Source organism: Pseudorasbora parva, chromosome 12, assembly GCF_024679245.1.
Source record: "Pseudorasbora parva isolate DD20220531a chromosome 12, ASM2467924v1, whole genome shotgun sequence".
NCBI lineage: Eukaryota > Metazoa > Chordata > Actinopteri > Cypriniformes > Gobionidae > Pseudorasbora > Pseudorasbora parva.
In genome coordinates this window covers 4,372,865-4,392,233 of record NC_090183.1, presented here as the reverse complement: position 1 = coordinate 4,392,233, position 19,369 = coordinate 4,372,865, and the positions used below count along the sequence as shown (strand labels likewise).

The 19,369-nt window shown below is 41.3% G+C and overlaps 2 protein-coding genes across 3 annotated transcripts in view; both read left to right on the top strand.

Annotated features, from left to right (window-relative positions):
- The window catches only part of LOC137093858 (transcription activator BRG1), a 34,053-nt gene extending 31,124 nt beyond the window's left edge, over nucleotides 1-2,929 (top strand). For both annotated transcript variants that reach the window (XM_067458823.1, XM_067458822.1), the window contains exon 33: nucleotides 24-2,929. In XM_067458823.1, coding sequence (XP_067314924.1) covers nucleotides 24-62 — 39 coding nt within the window. In that variant the 3' untranslated portion in view covers nucleotides 63-2,929. The remainder of the gene's footprint in view (nucleotides 1-23) is intronic.
- A 4,059-nt stretch (nucleotides 2,930-6,988) lies between these two features.
- Nucleotides 6,989-19,369, top strand: ldlrb (low density lipoprotein receptor b). Its single transcript, XM_067458821.1, has 18 exons — nucleotides 6,989-7,238; nucleotides 9,030-9,152; nucleotides 9,889-10,008; nucleotides 10,095-10,472; nucleotides 10,551-10,673; nucleotides 10,762-10,884; nucleotides 11,633-11,752; nucleotides 11,834-11,962; nucleotides 12,050-12,221; nucleotides 13,456-13,674; nucleotides 13,760-13,878; nucleotides 14,722-14,861; nucleotides 14,951-15,092; nucleotides 15,217-15,363; nucleotides 16,309-16,437; nucleotides 16,519-16,593; nucleotides 16,677-16,840; nucleotides 17,962-19,369. The coding sequence occupies exons 1-18, from the start codon at nucleotides 7,166-7,168 to the stop codon at nucleotides 17,995-17,997; spliced, it is 2,532 nt and encodes an 843-aa protein (XP_067314922.1). The 5' UTR covers nucleotides 6,989-7,165; the 3' UTR covers nucleotides 17,998-19,369.

Here is a 19,369-nt window from a genome sequence, read left to right as displayed (position 1 = left end):
ATGTGACTCTCGTGTTTGTTCAGGATCGATCCAACAGCCCCAGCGAGGAGGAGCAGGGATGAAGATCCAAAGCCAACCAATAAAAAAGCAAACCCTTCATACAGTAGATGAATACCATCGCCCCCGTCACCTCACAATGCTTTACGCCCAGAATAATCGTACGTTTGCACATTCATTATGCGTTTGTGAAGAAAGAAGGAATCTGTGCCTGTATTGAGATGTTGTGGCTGTAGATGCGTTTGCTTTTTAAAATCTCACAGTGATGCGGAGACTTCAGACCTGGACGATCGTCATGTTTCTGTGACACTGAATATTAGACATTGCAGTTTTAGAAGAGCAACATTTGTGATCGTCTGTCAGATAATTTAGTATGAAACAGTAACCTGTCAATTATTTGCACTAGTGTGCTATTTGCATGTTCAATGTAATAGTATATAAGCAGCCTGTTATTATATGCTGATATGATCATCATTATTTTGCTGTAAAAGCCATGTGTGTGTTGTGATGAGTTTTAGGGCCGTTCACACTGACCCTGTTTACATGCACTTTGGAGGGTTCTTGTCGACACTCTGAAACCTCATGTAAATGTGTTTTAAGGGGCTGTTCATGCAGAACACGTTTTTGCATTTCATTGCGCTGTTTTTCATAGTTTTTCTATGTACGCGACGTGTGTTTGACCGCTCATGTCTCACGTCTTTTGCAGTGTCTCGCGCATGACACAGCGTTCTAGGAACGTTAAGTATTTTCCCATCGAAACCCATTAGGCTTGGCTTAATGTACTTTTTTATAGCCTACTATATACAGACACACTGATGTGCACAGAAAATGAACACAGCATGCTAAATTGCTCATTAATTGCTTTCTTTATAATGTTTTTTTTATGGGAGGAAACATTTAATGTTAATATTCTGGGCTCACCTGATTGCCTGTACAAAGTATGTTTTATTAATAAGCTATATACCAAATTTAGTCTTTTAATATAATTATCTTGAAGCATCAAGCCACACTTAACAGGCGATTTAACGCGTTGCGTTAATATTCTGTGCTTATCTGTTTGATCTGTGTATATATGCATCATAAATAAGGTGTAATGTATATACTGAGGGTACGTTTACATGACAATGGAAAAAGGTTTTCCTTTGTGTTTTTTGTGTACAGACAACAATGTTGTCAAAACAATCCCAGTTTGCAGGGATCCATGAAAGCGATTAAAACGTTGTATTCTGCTGCCAGGCCAGTGGTTGGTGATGTCCCTTTGTAATGAAACACTATAGACTGAGCATTCGCAACGGCATGTGCATGACGTCACAAAATTCACGTTTTATAGTTTACACAGAGATGATAACAGTATTGTTTTCAAAAGTGCATTTTGGGGGCCTCAAACGTTGTCTTGTAAATGACCAGCCAAAAGCACACAAGTTTTGTTTTTTAAGATTGATAACAGTGTTGTGTAAATGGCCGCGTTTTTGGAATGCCTCGTCATGTGCGTCGGCATTAACTCTTCTCATTTACTTTGAATGGGTGACGTCATGCGTTGCCGAACTGAATTGTGGGTGCCATTGCGTTACTGGCGTTGCTCGCGGAAGAAGTTGAAAACTTATCGACTGTTCAAAATTCAACGCAGGCATCAACCAATTAGATCGCCTATGCAACTTCCCTAGTGCAGACACTAGCCAATTGTGTTCATGGAACACCAGAAAAGTTATGTGATAGGCTGTTGTCACTATGATGGTTGCGTCAACACCAAGCAGCAACCTCCCTCAGTTTCTCTTGAAGCCAATACGGAAGTGACTTAAACTGCAATTCCTCGACTGGCCACTAGGGCCAGTCTCTAGAAGGGAGCAGAATCGCATTTAGCCCCATGTTAAAATGCCATGAAAACAAAACATGTTTACAGCCTGGTACAAATTGTGGTTTTGGTCTATATATCTAATTTTGCCCTTCAAGACAACTGTGAGGGGGTGCATTTTTTTTAATAACTCATTCGTTTACATTATATAAAGCCTTAAAGATCTGCAGAATTAAGGGGCGTGGTCACTTTGAGTGACAGGTGGATAGCATTTATCCGCTGTTAGTCATCGCGTCACCTCAGCTCCGCCCACGTCCCGCCTCTTTGCCCATTTTGTGTTATCGGGGCGTGATGCGAGATGACACGCTAGCAAGATGGCAATGGCCAGCTCGTCGTTACTTTACACTTCAAAACTGCTCTTCAGAATCCAATGGGGAACGTCACGGACACTACGTCCATATTTTTTTACAGTCTATGGTCAACACCAAGCTTCAGACATGCCCACCACCAAGTCAATGCCCCGTGTGAATGCAGCAGTCAAACACATCTGTCTAGCGCATGTTTACCTAGAAAAACTATGAAAAATTAGCATAGTGGAATGGAAAAAAACGCATTCTTTATGAATGACCCCTTTTATTAGTATGTCCCCGTGGGATCCACCTGTATGAAGAAGTGTTTGTCACTGAATCGCTGCTAATTTAAGTAACCGTGAAATCTGCTGAACTCTGCCACGTTGCTGGCAATCGTCAGCTGACATTGAATAATGATGTCTGTTATTTGTCTCTGCTGAATGCTTTAAATGGGGACCAGCCATCAGCGGTGCGACAGATCAGTGATCGAGAGATTAAATCGAATCGTTGTCCGTGTGAACTGCCCTTCAAACAGACGTTTGTTGAGAACATGTTGTTTGACACGCCTGAGTTTATTCATGTTTAAGACTGTCTGTTGCTGCCCACCGATCTTTAACTCTGTATCTGGTGTCTTGATGGCTGATTTGCTCTCTGTGACTGTAGATGAATCATATTATTCCTGATGTTTCTAGCAGCTCGTTAATGGCATGTGCACTTACTGTAGTGAATGTATGTTTGTGCGTGTAGATTTTCATTCACTAGATGATACCCAATAAATATTAAAACAGTATGTCTGTGTTTGTACTGTAATTTACATTGTAGATGCTGAGTTTGGGTGATTCTTGTCAGGGGTGTCTATCTATCTCAAGGGCCCACAGGGGATTGACAAAGAAAATAGAAAAGAAAATGTAAATAAATTAGATTAGTTTAAAATAAATGTATGCAAAAGTGATTAAAATAAAATTTTGTTATTAATTTAAATTACATTAAAATAGAAAAAGAAAAATATAATATAATATAGAATAGTAAAAAATATAATGTAACTTATTAGAAAATATTTTTAGATTGATTGCTCAAGTGCCCACTGTTGGTGCTTTCGGCGGTGGACAGAGGTCAGTATGGGCACCCTGGCTGGTCTATGCCGCCCCATACGCAACAAACTGACACCTGTATTCTGACACCTTTCCATCAGAACCAGCATTAACTTCGTAAACATTTTGAGCTACAGTAGCTCGTCTGTTTGATCAGACCACATGGACCAGCCTTCGCTCCCCAAGTGCATCAATGAGCCTTGGCCGCTCATGACCCTGTCGCCGCCATGTCACTACTGTTCCTTCCTTGGAGCTCTTTTGATAGATACTGACCACTGCAGACCGGGAACAGCCCACAAGAGCTGCAGTTTTGGAGATGCGCTGACCCAGTCATAAACTCGGAAGCATCAGAAGCACATACTTTTGAGTGCATTTAGCAGGCAAATGTTGATGTTGTGTGTAATAAGGCACACTAACCACTAGGTGGCATTAATGATCATGAACAGCTTCAGTTGTGGTTATAGTTTATAGATCTATAGATTATTTTCTTCATTTTCATCAATGTGTGGTGAGGGTAGATGTGTAATGTGTTGGGTTGTGTGGGTGAGGGTGAGGGTAGATGCATAATGTGTTAGGTATTGTGTAATGTCTTAGTGTAGTGTAATATTAGAATTGTGAAATGACTGATGCATGCCTCTTGGAAATGTTATGTTTTGTGTTGATGGATGAAGTATGACTGTTTGGTGGATTGTTGTGTGTTGATCTGCTCTCTCATTTGCCCAACAACTAACTAACTAACTAACTAACTAACTAACTAACTAACTAACTAACTAACTAACTAACTAACTAACTAACTAACTAACTAATCTCTCATCCATTCAGCAGCACAAACACTGAGTGTGATTATACTGATTCGCACTGTTTTTGACATGTAACATATTAGTAGAGCAGCTGATATATCAGGATCTTCCTCTGCAAAGACAATCACATTCTTCATGCATTTCATTTGTGTAGAAGTCGGATGCCATAGAGGTCAAGCTGAAACATGAGTTGCTGCTGAACTACAGAGAAGTTCAATCGTTTCTCCTGCAATCATTTACGGAGTTGTTGGGTGAGTCAGAGGTCCATTCACAAGCGCTCTTTGTGAGTGCCGGTCTTCCGAGGCGAGGTTTGAGCTCATTCCTGATGTCATCCAACTGATATTTCAAGATTCCACTCATATTTCATCTCTCACTCATACACCTGCCTGTGTGACCCTCGTAAATCTCTGCCAGATAGCATACCCAGGCACTTATGGCCAGTGTTGGGGGTAATGCATTACAAGTAACTTGAATAATGTAATTAGATTACCTTTTTAAAACTAGTAGAGTAACCCATTACTTTTAAAATGTACAACAATATCTGTTACTTTTTCAAATAAGTAACGCAAATTACATTGTTTTCTCATTTAATTAACTGACAACCCTCTTGTCCCAATGTTGAGAAAAATTAAGTGCAAAGGCATTGCGTGTAAACTAATCTCTCACTTGAAACAAAAAAAGATTCAGTGTTCCTCAAAATAAAAATAGTGAAATACAAAATTTGAATACTATGCAAACCTCCAATACATAAATATGCTAAATAAAACAGACATTTTTTATGCATTTAACCTCACTTTATTTAACAATGTACTGGCTGCTGACCTTCGATGATTTAGTGAAACCAGGGGTTTTTTATGAGGGACCCCCTTCCTAATCTATATATTTTTATGTATAAAAAAACATTTAAAGTGTTATATAAATAGTAAGAGTGACATTATAAATACAACACATTGTTTCCTAAATTGGCTTTACTGCTGGATGTTAATCCTGAAGAAGAATATTCAAAATAATTTATATAAGCATCTTTCACATTAAGCTGCTTACATACTGCGTTAAAAATCACGCATTTCAACCCCAGTGAGCATGATAAAGGGGACTATAGTGAGAAAAACTCACTAAAAATACAAAGCAAAGACATACAATTATGGAAAGTGTGTGTACAACAAGAAAATAGAGAAATTTTAGAAATGAAACAGAATGATCGGTAGACTTTATCCATTTTTGCTTTGTCTTTTTATTCTCTGAGAACCATCTGTAGGACCCCTGGGGGTCCCTGGACCCCAGTTTTAAAACCCCTGAGTTAAACCATAAGCAAAAATTACTTTAGATTTTTTTGTTATTATTGCTGAATTAAGAGTGTTACATTTGCCCCAAAATATAACTTTTGTTGTAAAAAAACCACAAAAAAACAAGCCCAGGTGAAAAAAAGTAACACAACTCATTACTTTTCCTAAAAAGTAACTAAGTAACGCAATTTTACTTAAAAAAAAAAGTTACTTTTTAAGGGAGTAACGAAATATTGTAATGCATTACTTTTCAAAGTAACTTTCCCAAAAACTGTTTATGGCTCAGTTCTGGCAGCAATAAAGGTAATATAATCATTAATAATAAAAATAATAATAACAATAATAATAATTTGTTACATTTATATAGCACTTATCTTGGCACTCAAAACGTTTTAGAGGGAAAGTGTGTGCCAGAATGCTCACCACACACACCAGCTGATTGGTGGAAAGCAGATATATGAAGATGATTAGGAGGCCATAATGGACAGAGGCCAATAGGCAAATTTGGCCAGGATGCCGGGGGGTTTCACCCCTAATCTTTATCGAAGGACGTCCTGGGATTTTTAGTCAGGACCTCAGTTTAACGTCTCATCTGAAGGACGGTGCTCTTTGACAGCTTAGTTTCAGTCTTGAGCTGCAGGGTGATAATGCTGCTGGGCCCACACACATCAAGCTGGTTTTAGTGTGAGTTATAGCTTGCTGCGTGTGTCCCAGATGTGGCTTTGCCACTACCAGAATTGGCCCAGATGAGGCCCGGATGTATGTATGTATGTCAACCACACTAGGGTTGAGTCATCGCTGTCGTTCCATGCGGTATGTGTGCCAGAAGAATGTGGGAAATGTGGGTCTGCTTCATAAATCTCATTTTTCATCATTTTGATCACTGCAGCACTTATATGGAATGAATAATACGCATATTTTTAACTTTCAAGTTATCAAATTCAAATGAAAAGCTGGTTTTCTGGGCTGAAGAGTGACTTTAAATATGTAAAATAACCACAAGTAACATTCAGTCCGAGCTCCTGACGTCCACCTGATATTCAGCGAGTAACTTTATCTGTTACGGAGGCTCGGAAACATCATTTCCCTGCATCTACAAATACAATGCAAATCATGTTCATTTCAGTTCAGCTGGACAGTGAGACTTTTTCACTTCTGTATTCTAGAATTGTATGCTTTAGTTGATTTTATGTACACCAACCAGAAGATCTAAGATTGTTTTTAGTGTAATACGATGAACTTGAAGCTAATTCATTTCTGGGAAATATATTTTAAGTACAAACACTTATGGACGTGCTGAGGCTTTGTGGAGTGGTTTCACAGTAAGGGCCCCGTTGACGAGTTTTGGCCCCTGAGGGATGGTTTCAGGAGGCAGTCAGTCTCCTAGATTAAAGCATGTGACATATGGATATTATCCAACTATATACATTTTTGTTATACATGTGTATTTTCAACACTGCACATCTAACACACAGCACCCGCTTCTCACAGTTTTAGACAGATACTCAGATGCTTCTGTCTCATTCATTCTCTTATCTCAATGTGGAAGCGCCCCAAATGTAAACTGGCATAATGATAAGAGAATCAACAACAGTGTGTGTTCCTACCGCGAGGCCCCGCCCACCACACTGACGTTCCTCATTTCGAATATCACACCACTGTGAGAGCCACGCCCCCCGTGGGCATCATTGAAATCGATGTTTTTTCCCAGAGAGCGAGTAATTGCCCTGTCACTGTTGACGAGAGTACGGTACCGGTCCAGACGAGCCTCAAAAGTTACTCACGTCTCACGGAGCTCTGTTACGATTCAAAAAGTGAGAACTGAACAGCGCGCGTGATTGTTCAGGTGATGGAGATTCGGATCAGCGCTCGGCTCGGTTTCATCTGCTCGGTTCTTCTGCTTCACTCTGTCCACGGAACCAGTAAGTGTCAGTTTATGATGAAGTACGTTAAATTTGCTTCTGTACGAGTGACCGTTGATGAGGAGTGGCCGTTTCCCGTTTCAAACGTTTCTTTCCGTTATTTAATTCTGGGGATGTTGTGTTTAAACTCTCTTTTGGTTTGTTTTGTAACTAAACGGGTTTTTTTTAACCACAGGTTATTTTATACAGTAAATGCTCATTTGATTCGGTGCTTTATTCCCTTAGTCTCTTACTGTAATTCTGATCAAGCGGCATGTGGAATAAACGTGCGTCCTGATTGGCCGCGGATAAGGCACATGCGCTCTGTGGTCGCTGATTGGTTGGACGCGCTAATCAGGTACTTGAAATTCCGCTTCTGATTGGTCGGTTTTGACGGGAAGACAGTCACACTAGCATCATTAATTAGGGATTGTCCTGATGCTGTTCTTCATTAACATAAGAGTGCGTTTATGACCCGCATCACTTTTTAAAGTTTCATAACGTCTGTATAAGCGTGTGTCTGCAGGTAGGGAGTGACCATAGCAAAGTCTAGAGAAAAACTAAGAAAAATGTATATGAATATTTTTTTTTCAGTTGCTAAATATAATTGTGTTTATAAAAGATAGATGCCTTTTAAATTTTAGGATAGGGGTACTCCACACCATCATATTTGGGGGCCCATGCAGCTAAAAGATTATAAACCCCCTACTGTAGGTCAATCAGGTCTTGTTTTACTGTTATGGAAACGCTGAGGAGAAGTTTAACAGGAAGTGGTTTATCCAGTTCTTCACAGGTTCTCGGCCGTCACACACCTAATCACACCACATCAGTCATTGTTTAGCCAGTGAAACACACAAACACTGAGATTCAATAGCAGATTTATTTTCATATGTTTGAGGATTCAAAGGTTTTCTGTGATGATGTTTTGCATCTGCTTCTCATTCACCGAGTGTGTTTGGAGTTTCCCTCACTGTTGTGAAGCATTGGAAAAACTGAGAGGGTGTGTGTGCTCAATTACTGGAATAGGAGAGAGCGAGAGCGAGAGAGAGATAAAGACAGGGTGATCTGGTATTTTTGGGAGTGAAACTCTTTCTTACACACACACACACACACACACACACATTGTGGCCTTGTCCTACTGTGTGTATTTGGGGAATTTTGAGAGAAACCAGTTGAGTAATTTTAGTTCTTTGAGTTGGTTAACATGGTTTATATCAAGGATAACAAAAGCTGCATAAACACTACAGCTTCAAATCCTTGATGTTTCCTCCAAACATCATTCTGGATCTTTTCCTTCAAGCTACGCCCCTGTCATCTCTACTGCCTTGATTATGCAAATGTTTCCATAGAGACTAGTGAGCAACTGGTGGTGTGATTATTGACTCCGCCTCTGTCCATTGTCTTAAAGAGACACTACACACACCCGTCATCAGTCGCACACTGAATATTTATGATCAACAATGCTTTGTGCAAAGATCCTCTCTCTCTCTCTCTCTCTCTCTCTCTCTCTCTCTCTCTCTCTCTCTCTCTCTCTCTCTCTCTCTCTCTCTCTCTCTCTCTCTCTCTCTCTCTCTCTCTCTCTCTCTCTCTCTCTCTCTCTCTCTCTCTCTCTCTCTCTCTCTCTCTCTCTCTCTCTCTCTCTCTCTCTCTCTCTCTATTGATATGTGTTAAAATGTACATATGTTTCTAACAGATGTTTTCACTGTTCTTATTTAAAGTACAAACCACATAGTTACAATACTTATAAGGAATAGCATGTCAAACATCAGATGTGTTATGACATTGGAGTTGAGACGTGTGTGTGTGTGTCAGGTGCAGCGGTCTGCAGTCAGGAGCAGTTCAGGTGTGGAAACGGGAAATGCATCACCAGCCGCTGGGTTTGTGACGATGCAGACGACTGTGGAGACGGAAGCGATGAGCTGCCTGAGGCCTGCAGTATGTCAAACACACTCCTCCATCACCCTTTCAGCCCATAACAAGGGTTTTTAGCAATATTCATTAAAGTGCCCCTTTATGCTATTTTAAAGGCTCTGAATTTTGTTTTGGAGTCTCCTACAAAAGGTATACACACTTTAATTTTCTCACAATACCAATTGCAGCATCAGCTGTTTTCTCTCAGTGTCTGAAACGGTTCGATAAAGGATTCAGTCTCTAAACCCGCCTGTCTGAGAGCTGCTTTGCTCTTATTGGTCAGATAGCCCAGTCGGTTGTGATTGGTCCGAAACCAAAGACTCATTATCATATCTGAATCTCAGCTCTTGATACACGGTGATACGAACAGTAACAATGGTGTCGGTTTTACCGTATCAATCTCATGAAAGTGAATTTGCTTTAAAAAGAACACAAACAAAAATCTTCTAGTTTCAGCTACAATTACAGTGTTTGAGGGCGGGGCAAATGAGATACTGCTCAGCCAATTAAGAGTTACAAGCCTACATAGGGTCAGCAAGAAGTGAGACTGGAATTACAGACGACCGAGTCAATAACTATGTTTATCTTCACTCTATCTTTGAATCTTTGCAGAGCTTTTTACATTCACAAACAGCTCTATTACACACTACATGAAAGGGAAAACCAGGAAAGGCATAATAGGGGCACTTTAAAGTTGTTGTTACTGAGTGTACACGTAGCAATCTTCTCATTAAACATCTAAAATCTCATTTTGCCACAGGAGAGAAGACGTGTTTGCCAAGCCAGTTCACCTGTGGGAGTCTGAATCAGTGTGTGTCCATGAGATGGCGCTGCGATGGGAAGTCTGACTGTGAGAACGGCGCAGACGAGCAGGGCTGCGGTAAATACGACTGAAACTCAAGCTCATATTTATTAGATGAGAAATCAAGTTCTGTTGTGTTTATGCCGGTTTTATTCCTATTTTAGTCCTGAAGAATTGCACGGATGAGGAGTTTCGCTGCCGCAGCGGCCAGTGTGTGTCGCAGTCGTTCGTCTGCGATGAGGATTCTGACTGTGACGATGGCAGCGATGAAGCGTCCTGTCCCGTCCCCACATGCACCCCCGCCGCCTTCCAGTGCAATAACTCTGTGTGTGTACCGCAGCTATGGGCCTGCGACGGGGACGCCGACTGCACAGACGGCTCAGACGAATGGCCGCAGAACTGCCCTTCTGGGACAGGTCAGAAACAGGAGAGTACCTGCAGGAATCAAGACTTCTTGTGCGGCAGTGGCGAATGCATCCACAGCAGCTGGAGATGTGACGGAGGTTTCGACTGCACCGACCGATCAGACGAGGTCAACTGCAGTGAGTACAATGTTGCCGATTATCTGGTTCTTGCACGGGTCCTAGAGATCGTTCCCTCATATTCTGTGTTTGCTGCAGCTGCGCCCACTTGCCGTCCGGATGAGTTCCTCTGTAAAGACGGCAGCTGCATCCCAGGAATGCGTCAGTGTGACGGGAATCCTGACTGCCGGGATCAGAGCGATGAGATGGACTGTGTTACTGGTGAGCATTGTACACCCATCCATCACATGTGTGAATGTTTTAAAGATGCTGTTTTTAACTGTTTTTCTGTCTGTCTGTCTGTCTGTAGTGAACACGTGCAACGGGCCAAACAGGTTTAAATGTCGCAGTGGCGAGTGCATCAGCACAGACCGTGTGTGTGACGGTCACAGAGACTGCTACGACTGGTCAGATGAGCCTATCAAAGACTGCAGTGAGTTTCCCCCTCTGTGTTCCTTCCTGTAATGTGAGATCAGTGTACAAACAAGAAACTGAATGAAATGAACCGTTCTGTGGGTAAAAGTTGCATCTTTGTTTTAAACAATTTCTAGGATTAGATCATATACACACGATGCTAAAAAAGACATCCTAGAATCACACACACAAGTTCTTATTATCAAATGAAGATCCACCAGTCCGGTATGTCTTAAACATATTTTATTAACCCTTAAGCGTCAATTTAAAAAAAAGTTACACAGAGGTCCAGACAAAAATGTCTGTCAGTATATTGTCATACTATAATATATGAATATTTTTTGCACTTTCACTGACCAACATCAGGATTTTAACCCTTTAAATGGCTAAAATCTAAAAATAAATGATAAAAAACTCTGCCATAGATTATACTTTACCAACATCAATATTTTAACCATTTGAATGCCTAAATGTTTGTCCCAAACTGTCATCCAATTGTTATATATTTATATTTTTTCTTTAATTTCACTGACATTGATATTTTTTAACCAACATCATTCTTAAATAACTGTCACACAATTATCATATATAATTTATTCCACTTTTGCTGACTTAGATTTTTTTTATCCACACTTTAGGATTTTAACCCTTTATATTTATAAGCAGACAGTCTTTGCATTTTTCCTCCTCCATCTCCAGTGATTGGCAGCTTTGACTGTTAAAATTTAAAAAAATGATCATGTGACGTTTGTATTTCCTCTGTGCAGACACTAATGAGTGCCTCGTTAAAAATGGCAGCTGTTCTCACATGTGCAACGACCTGAAGATCGGATACGAATGTTTGTGCCCGGCAGGATTTCACCTGATTAACCGCACACACTGTGAAGGTGAGTGCCCATTCAGATGAACCCAGTGCATGATGGTCTGTTGGTGCATGTTTGGTCTCATGAAATCATGTTTGTGTGCAGACGTGGATGAGTGTGCAGACACAGACACCTGCTCTCAGATCTGCATAAACTTGCCAGGCAGCTTCAAGTGTGACTGTAATGAAGGATTTGAGCTGGATCACATGACCAAAGACTGCAAAGCGATTACAGGTACACATGCGACAAATGACACTAATGATCAGAGAGTATTATGTGAATGTATAAGAAACCAGCAACATGCAAATGTGTTTCTCTCAGGATCTGGAGCGTTCCTCCTCTTCAGCACACGTCACGAGGTGAGGAAGATGGCGCTGGGCAGTCGAGAGTACACGTCACTGATCCGCCAGCAGAAGAACGTGGTGGCATTAGACGTGGACATTCCCAAAGACAGGATCTTCTGGTCTGACTTGAGCCAGAAAAAGATCTACAGGTGAGAGACGGTAATGCTTTGGACTCCCAGGGAAAGCAAGAGCTGATAAAATAATACAATTTCATCGTTTACATCGACTAGTAGTGAATGGGAATAAAACATTTGAGAATAAAGCATAATTTTCCATCCCATGTTTTCAAGAGAACAAAAACGGCACTGGTGCAAATGATCTGTAATAGAAATAGAAGTTGCTGCAATCAGGCTCTTTTGTTCTCCATCATAAATGAGTTACGTCTCAGAGCGTCAGACGAAATGCTATAAACTATGTCATATTCTTTTGCATTCGGATGCTGGTGTGTGAGACGCTTCTGGAAGGAATTAAACCAAATCATTCTGATGACAGACTTTGGCTCATTTGAGATGCTGTGATGTGATTGGTCCGCTGGTTAGTCCAATTCACAATCACATCCTCTGCTGATGCATTCATCTGAGTTTTTTTGTTGCACATCCAGGGATTTATTCAGTAAATGTGTTTTCACTTCTAATCAATGTTCATCTCCGTGTAATGCTTAAAGGGTTAGTTCACCCAAAAATGAAAATTCAGTCATTAATTACTCACCCTAATATCGTTTGACACCCGTCAGACCTCCGTTCATCTTCAGACACAGATGAAGATATTTTTGTTGAAATCCGATGGCTCAGAAAGTCCTTCATTGACACCAATGTCATTTCCTCTCTCAAGACCCATAAAGGCACTAAAGACGTCGTTACAAAGCCCATCTCACTACAGCGGCTCTACAATCATTTTATGAAGCAATGAGAATAGTTTTTGTGCACAAAAAAACTAAATGACTCCTATATTGATGGGCCGATTTCAAAACAAAGTTTTTAACCATTATGAATCAGCATATAGATTCATGATTTGGATCGCTTGTCAAACTGCTGAAATCACATGATATGGGCGATCCGAATCATGCTGCATGTTGCTTCATAAAATGATTGTAGAGCCACTGGAGTGAGATGGGCTTTGTAACGACGTCTTTAGTGCCTTTATGGGTCTTGAGAGAGGAAATGACATTGGTGTCAATGAAGGCCTTTCTGAGCCATCGGATTTCAACAAAAATATCTTCATTTGTGTTCTGAAGATGAACGGAGGTCTTCCAGGTAAACTAACCTATTTTTTTTACTATCTATTTTTGGGTGAACGCTTTAATCCTTCATGTGTGTTTTGTGTATCTCTGTGTGTATTTTTATAGTATTCCTCATAATCACAGCGTGTGTTTGTGTTGTGCAGTGCAGCGGCTGCTGACTCCACCCACCCCAGCACTGTTATTGACAGCCAGATCTCCAGGCCCGAGGGTCTGGCTGTGGACTGGATCCACGGTAACATCTACTGGACGGATGGCGAGCTCCAAACCATCTCTGTGGCGACCGCAGACGGCAGCAAACGCAAGACGCTCATCAGCGACGGCTTACAGAATCCTCGCGCGATCGTCGTGGATCTTCAGCGCAAGTGAGTGTCTGAGTCGGAAGCCACTTGCTTACAGGAAGAAGCATTCGTCCTGATTGTTGATCCCTTGTTGTTTCGTGTCACGTAGTTTCATGTTCTGGACTGATTGGGGCGAGTCGGCCCGGATCGAGAAGAGTGGACTGAACGGCGCCGATCGGACGCCTCTTGTCACAAACAACATCGTCTGGCCAAACGGCATCACTCTCGGTGAGTCGAATGCCTAGATGATGCATGTGAACTAGTGATACACGGGTTGATCCGAAATGAACGGATGCCTGCGGTCGAAAATACAACAAATGTTTTTAATGATATTTGAGTTGCGGTCGGGTCATTTGGTTTAATTGAAAGTTTTTTTACAAAATTAAACCTTTGTAGTTTATATAGTAGACACAATTTATTATGAAATACATTGGCAAAGAGGATCCTCTGCGTTCCAGCATCAAGTGCAGTCAGTGAGCACACATTCAGCTCCGTAGGTCGTGTCATTGAGGCGAGAAGAAACCGTCTCAACCCAGGGACAGTTTATTCAATATTATTTCTACGCAGCACGAGGAAAGCTAAAAATAAAAGTAGGCTAATCTTCTGTTTTAGGCCACTAACGACACCTTATAGCTCTTTTAACCCCCTTTCTGCTCAGGGATTGACCATTGTACCATTTTAATAGGCTACTTTTAAACCCATATAGCTCAGTAATGTCAGTTTTATGTATTTTCTGAGAGGGGCAGGATTTTTGTCGGGAAAATCGGGGGAGAGATGCACACTTCGATTAGACTGGATAAACACATGCATCATCTTAATTGTTAAGAAAATGAAACAAAATAAATGAATAAATTGATGCTATGTTGAGCATTTACTACTTTTAAAAAATGTGGGTCAGGAAGCGGGTCGGGTACAATATTTTCTTTCCTTTTTTTTGTGGTCCGAGTTGCGGGTGGGTTAGTTGAAAGCGTTGGTTGTATGCGGGTTGTTTATACATTGACCCACGCATCACTGGTGTGAACACATGTGCCATGTGTGATGTATGCTGACATGGGACTGCTTTGTTTTCAGACGTGTTGAATCGCCGTCTGTACTGGGTCGACTCAAAGCTGCACACACTGTCCAGCATCGGCGTTAATGGAGACGGACGGCACACACTTATCTGCGACCAACAGAAGCTGCCGCATCCGCTGGCGCTGGCTGTGTTTGAGGTGTGTGGCTGGCCGATGATGTGTCTGGACGGGCTGACGAATGGGTTTTTCAGGTTCTCATGAGTGCTGTGTCTCTGTCTGTCCAACAGGAGAAAGTCTTCTGGACCGACGTTTCCAATGGCGGCATCTGGAGTGCGAACCGCATGACGGGCCAAGACATCACGGCTGTGGCAGAACATCTGCAGTCTCCTGAAGACATCGTACTCCATCACAGTCTGAAACAACCTACAGGTGAACAAACACACACACACACACACACACACACATCCTGTGTTTTTGTTGCTGTTATTATGTGTGTATTTTCAAGATGATCTGCATGTTTGTCCTGCTCATGAGGAAGTGATGTCATTGGCAGGAAAGGACTGGTGCAGAGAAACGGTCAACGGCGGCTGTGAGTTTCTGTGTCTGCCAGCGCCGCTGATTAATGGACGTTCACCCAAATACACGTGTGCGTGTCCTGATCACATGACCCTGGGCGCGGACACGAGGAAGTGTGTATCAGGTACGTTCCGACCTGCTCTGTTTCACACCAGACTCTTTAAAGGGTTAGTTACCCCAAAAATGAAAATTAATGTCATTAATGACTCACCCTAATGTCATTCCACACCCATAAGACCTCTGCTCATCATCAGAACACAGTTTAAGTATTTTATATTTAGTCCGAGAGCTTTCTGTCCCCCATTGAAAATGTATGTACGGTATACTGTCCATGTCCAGAAAGGGAATAAAAACATCATCAAAGTAGTCCATAATACATCAGTGGGTTAGTTAGAATCTCTTGAAGCATCGAAAATACATTTTGGTCCAAAAATAAAAAAAACTACGACTTTATTCAGCATTGTCTTCTCTTCTGGGTCTGTTTCAATCCGTGTTCACGACTCTGCAGTGACGCTGCTGACATGTTATCTGGTGCGCCCGAGCTTTGTTTATAGTCTGAGGGAGACGCACGCTGTAACAAACAACCTTTGCAAACATGTCTAAGGATTTCCACACAGAAGAAGCACAGCCATATTTATTTGACCCGAATACACGGGCACACCAGATAACATGTCAGCAGCGTCACTGTGGAGTCGTGAGTGCAGCTGACAACCGACCCGGAAGAGAAGACAATGCTGAATAAAGTTGTAGTTTTTGTTATATTTGGACCAAAATGTATTTTCAATGCTTCAAGAAATTCTAACTAACCCACTGATGTCACTTGGACTACATTGATGATGTTTTTATTCCCTTTCTGGACATGCACAGTATAGTGTGCATACACTTTCATTGGAGGAACAGAAAAGCTCTCGGGCTAAATATAAAATTTCTTAAACTGTGCTCCGAAGATGAACGGAGGTCTTACGGGTGTGGAATGATATGAGGGCGAGTCGTTAATGACATCGTTTTCATTTTTGGGTGAACTAACCCTTTAATTATGATGCTCACTGATGTCTGTTTCTCTGTGTAGCTCCAAATGCCACAGCGCTACCTCAGGCGACGACCAGAACTGCACCCGGCCCGTCGCCCACTGCCACCAGAGCAGCTCTGACGTATCAGCATCAGAGCGGAGACACCAGACAGACAGGCTCTCGCAGGGGTCAGTTCCTGTCCTACTCTCCATCTGTCTGTTTATTCATTCATGTTCACACACTCACCATCTCTGTCCGCCTCTTTACAGGAAGTGATGCAGAACATGAACCCGTTTCCAGCCCTTCCCAGCATCCCACGGTCCTGTACGTCGCCCTTCCAATCCGTGAGTAAATCCACAGTCACGAAACACCTCACTCATTGACCGGCAGATCGGCAGTGTAAATGAACCGTCTGTCTGTCTTACAGTTGCCGTGTGTCTGCTGGCATTTGGCGGCATGTTTGTTTGGAGACAATGGCGGGTGAAGAACACCAACACCATCCACTTCTCCAACCCAGTGTACCAGAAGACAACAGACGACACAGTCCACATCTTCAGGAGCCCCAGTCTGGATGGATACTCTCATCCATCGGTACGACAGCAAACACTGGAGCTTGATTCCAGACGTTTTACTTAATCATACTTTATGGAAATCTGCATGAATTAAAGGCACTGTAACAAGTGATTATAACACAAGTGATTCGTCCTAATGGGGCTTGAAACATTAAAAGTGTTGTGATACAAAGTTACAGATGGATTAGAGTAGAACAGAGATAAAAGATGAAGATTGATTACTTGATTGATAGATTCAACATGAGACTTTTGAGGGAAGCTTAAATCCTTTCCTTGATTTGGTGTTCCGGGTCAAAAATGACCAGTATTCAATCTTTTTGTAAAATAGTTTTCTTTCAGTTAGCCCAGATTTTGTATTTTTGTTTTTAAACTGACTGATCGTAAGCTTAATTGATCTGAGCTCGTGCATAGCTATGTTTCCATCCAAAGTTACGAATTTAACAAAATTGGAATATTGCATGAAACATTTCCCTCCCATGTGTTCAAGAGATCAAAACCATCACTTCCTGGTAAATTTGCTGCAATCAGGGGAAGAAACTGTGTCTCTTCTTTCCTCCATCATAAATTAGTTGCGTCTCACTGTCATGTTCTCTTGTGTTTGGACGCTGGTGTTTGGGAATGCAATCGTGTGAGACGCTTCTGGAGGGAATTGAACCAAATCATTCTAATGACAGACTTTTTATTCAGTAAATGTTTCCATCATAGTTTATGTCCATGTCTTTTTATCAAATAAAAATGATCTGCCTCAATTGAGCGCACAAGTTTTTATGCACATTTTGGGATTTCCATGCCATACCGCAAAGTTTGCATAAAAATAGGTGGATGGAAATGTAGCTAATGAGGCCTATAATCAATCACTTCCCAAAAGAAATACAAAACCTCTGCTAAAGGAAAGAATACAAATTGACAGTGCAATATTCAATGATAATATAGCATAATGAGATCTTTATAAGCAGTTTTAAAGGCCAGTCTTTTTTGTCAGTAATTTTTAGGGTAATGCAATAGCATTAACCAGCATTTTCAGGAAAAAACTGTTTCACAATGAGAGGTGTAAATGGCCTCAGAGGGGAGTGTGTTTTATGGATTCTGTGACAGGCCGTGTTTAATGTGTGTGTGTGTGTGTGTGTGTTTGTGTCACAGTGTCAGATGGTTAGCATGGATGAAGATGCAGCCTGACGCTCCTCCAGAAACTCCAGAAGCTTTAAATGCTGCTCTGAAACTGAAGGACTCTCATCCTGATGTGCCCCAGGACCCCAGGATCAATCTTTTTTTATTTTAATATCATATAAGGAAAAAAGACAGACACACGCACTCCTATCTAATGAATGTTCCTCACAGCTGCTTAATGTCAGAAGAGCACAAACTCTTCAGGCGTCTGTAGGATCCCGTGGCTTCGCACAATACAAACTCGCAGCTGTTTCCATTCGTAATGTGTGAGCTTTTAAGATCCCGGTTTGGAAGGTATTACCACTTTTTGATATTTAAAATGATCCTTGTAAATAGTGATGATTATGTTAATGTGGAGGGCAGACAGGTAGTGCTCTTCTTGCACTATATATGTTCTTCTTGCACTATAAATGTTCACGGTCACATAGGGTTTATTTATTTCTCTTTCACAGACACTCTTGTTCGATCTTTTTGTTTTTGTTTTTATGATTTGCTTGTTTTTATAAATGAACACAGGGCTGCTTTAGTAATGATGAGCGATTCGCAGCAGGTTCTTACTGTTGGTTTGCTCGCGCATGTGAAGTTGACTTCTGTAGAGTGAACTCTGGGCCTTAAAACCAGCGAACGTGCCTGATGTACAGCATGATGTGTCATATTGTTTGAACGCACAGAATATTCCACGATGCCTTCGATACGTAAGAGTGAATCGGTCCTCAGGGTCACGCGTCTGCGTTGTGCTTCAGGTGACCTCTAACCTCACCTGTCCGTTAGAGGAATCATGCTTTTATGTTCTGTTATTGATGTGCATACGTGTTTGTTTATTATGGGGCATGTGAGTATGTTATCTGAAGGGTTGGAGCGTTTTCACTGTTATCAGATGAATGAAGAATCACAAACGCTCCTCAAACATCTGCAGTAAATGTAAATACTTGCCTTTATCACACAGACTTTGTACGAAGAAAAATATTTTATTTATTATGTAAATTTGTGATTTTTGTTTTATTTGTTATTTTTTGCTGTTCTCTTTGTGTTCTCAACACATTGTGTTGTCATCTAAAAAATCTTCCTGCACTACAAAAGAAATGAACCTGTGCGTCATTTGACGACATTCAGGGACTTTTATAGTTTATGAAGGATATTTGAAGAAGATTTGTGAAGTTTTCAGTCGGTCTTGAACCGATTCTGTTACTGTGGATGGGTCATTTGTGATCTGTTTTACTTTTGTGAAGGTTTTATGAACCTGCTTGAGTTTTAATTCTTTATCTCAGGACTGATGGTCCAGTGATCTGAATGTTCTACAGGTTTAAAGAAACAAATTGCACCCAAAGAATCAACCAAACTGTTGACATTGTTAAATAAAAGTATGTTTTGAAACCAGAAA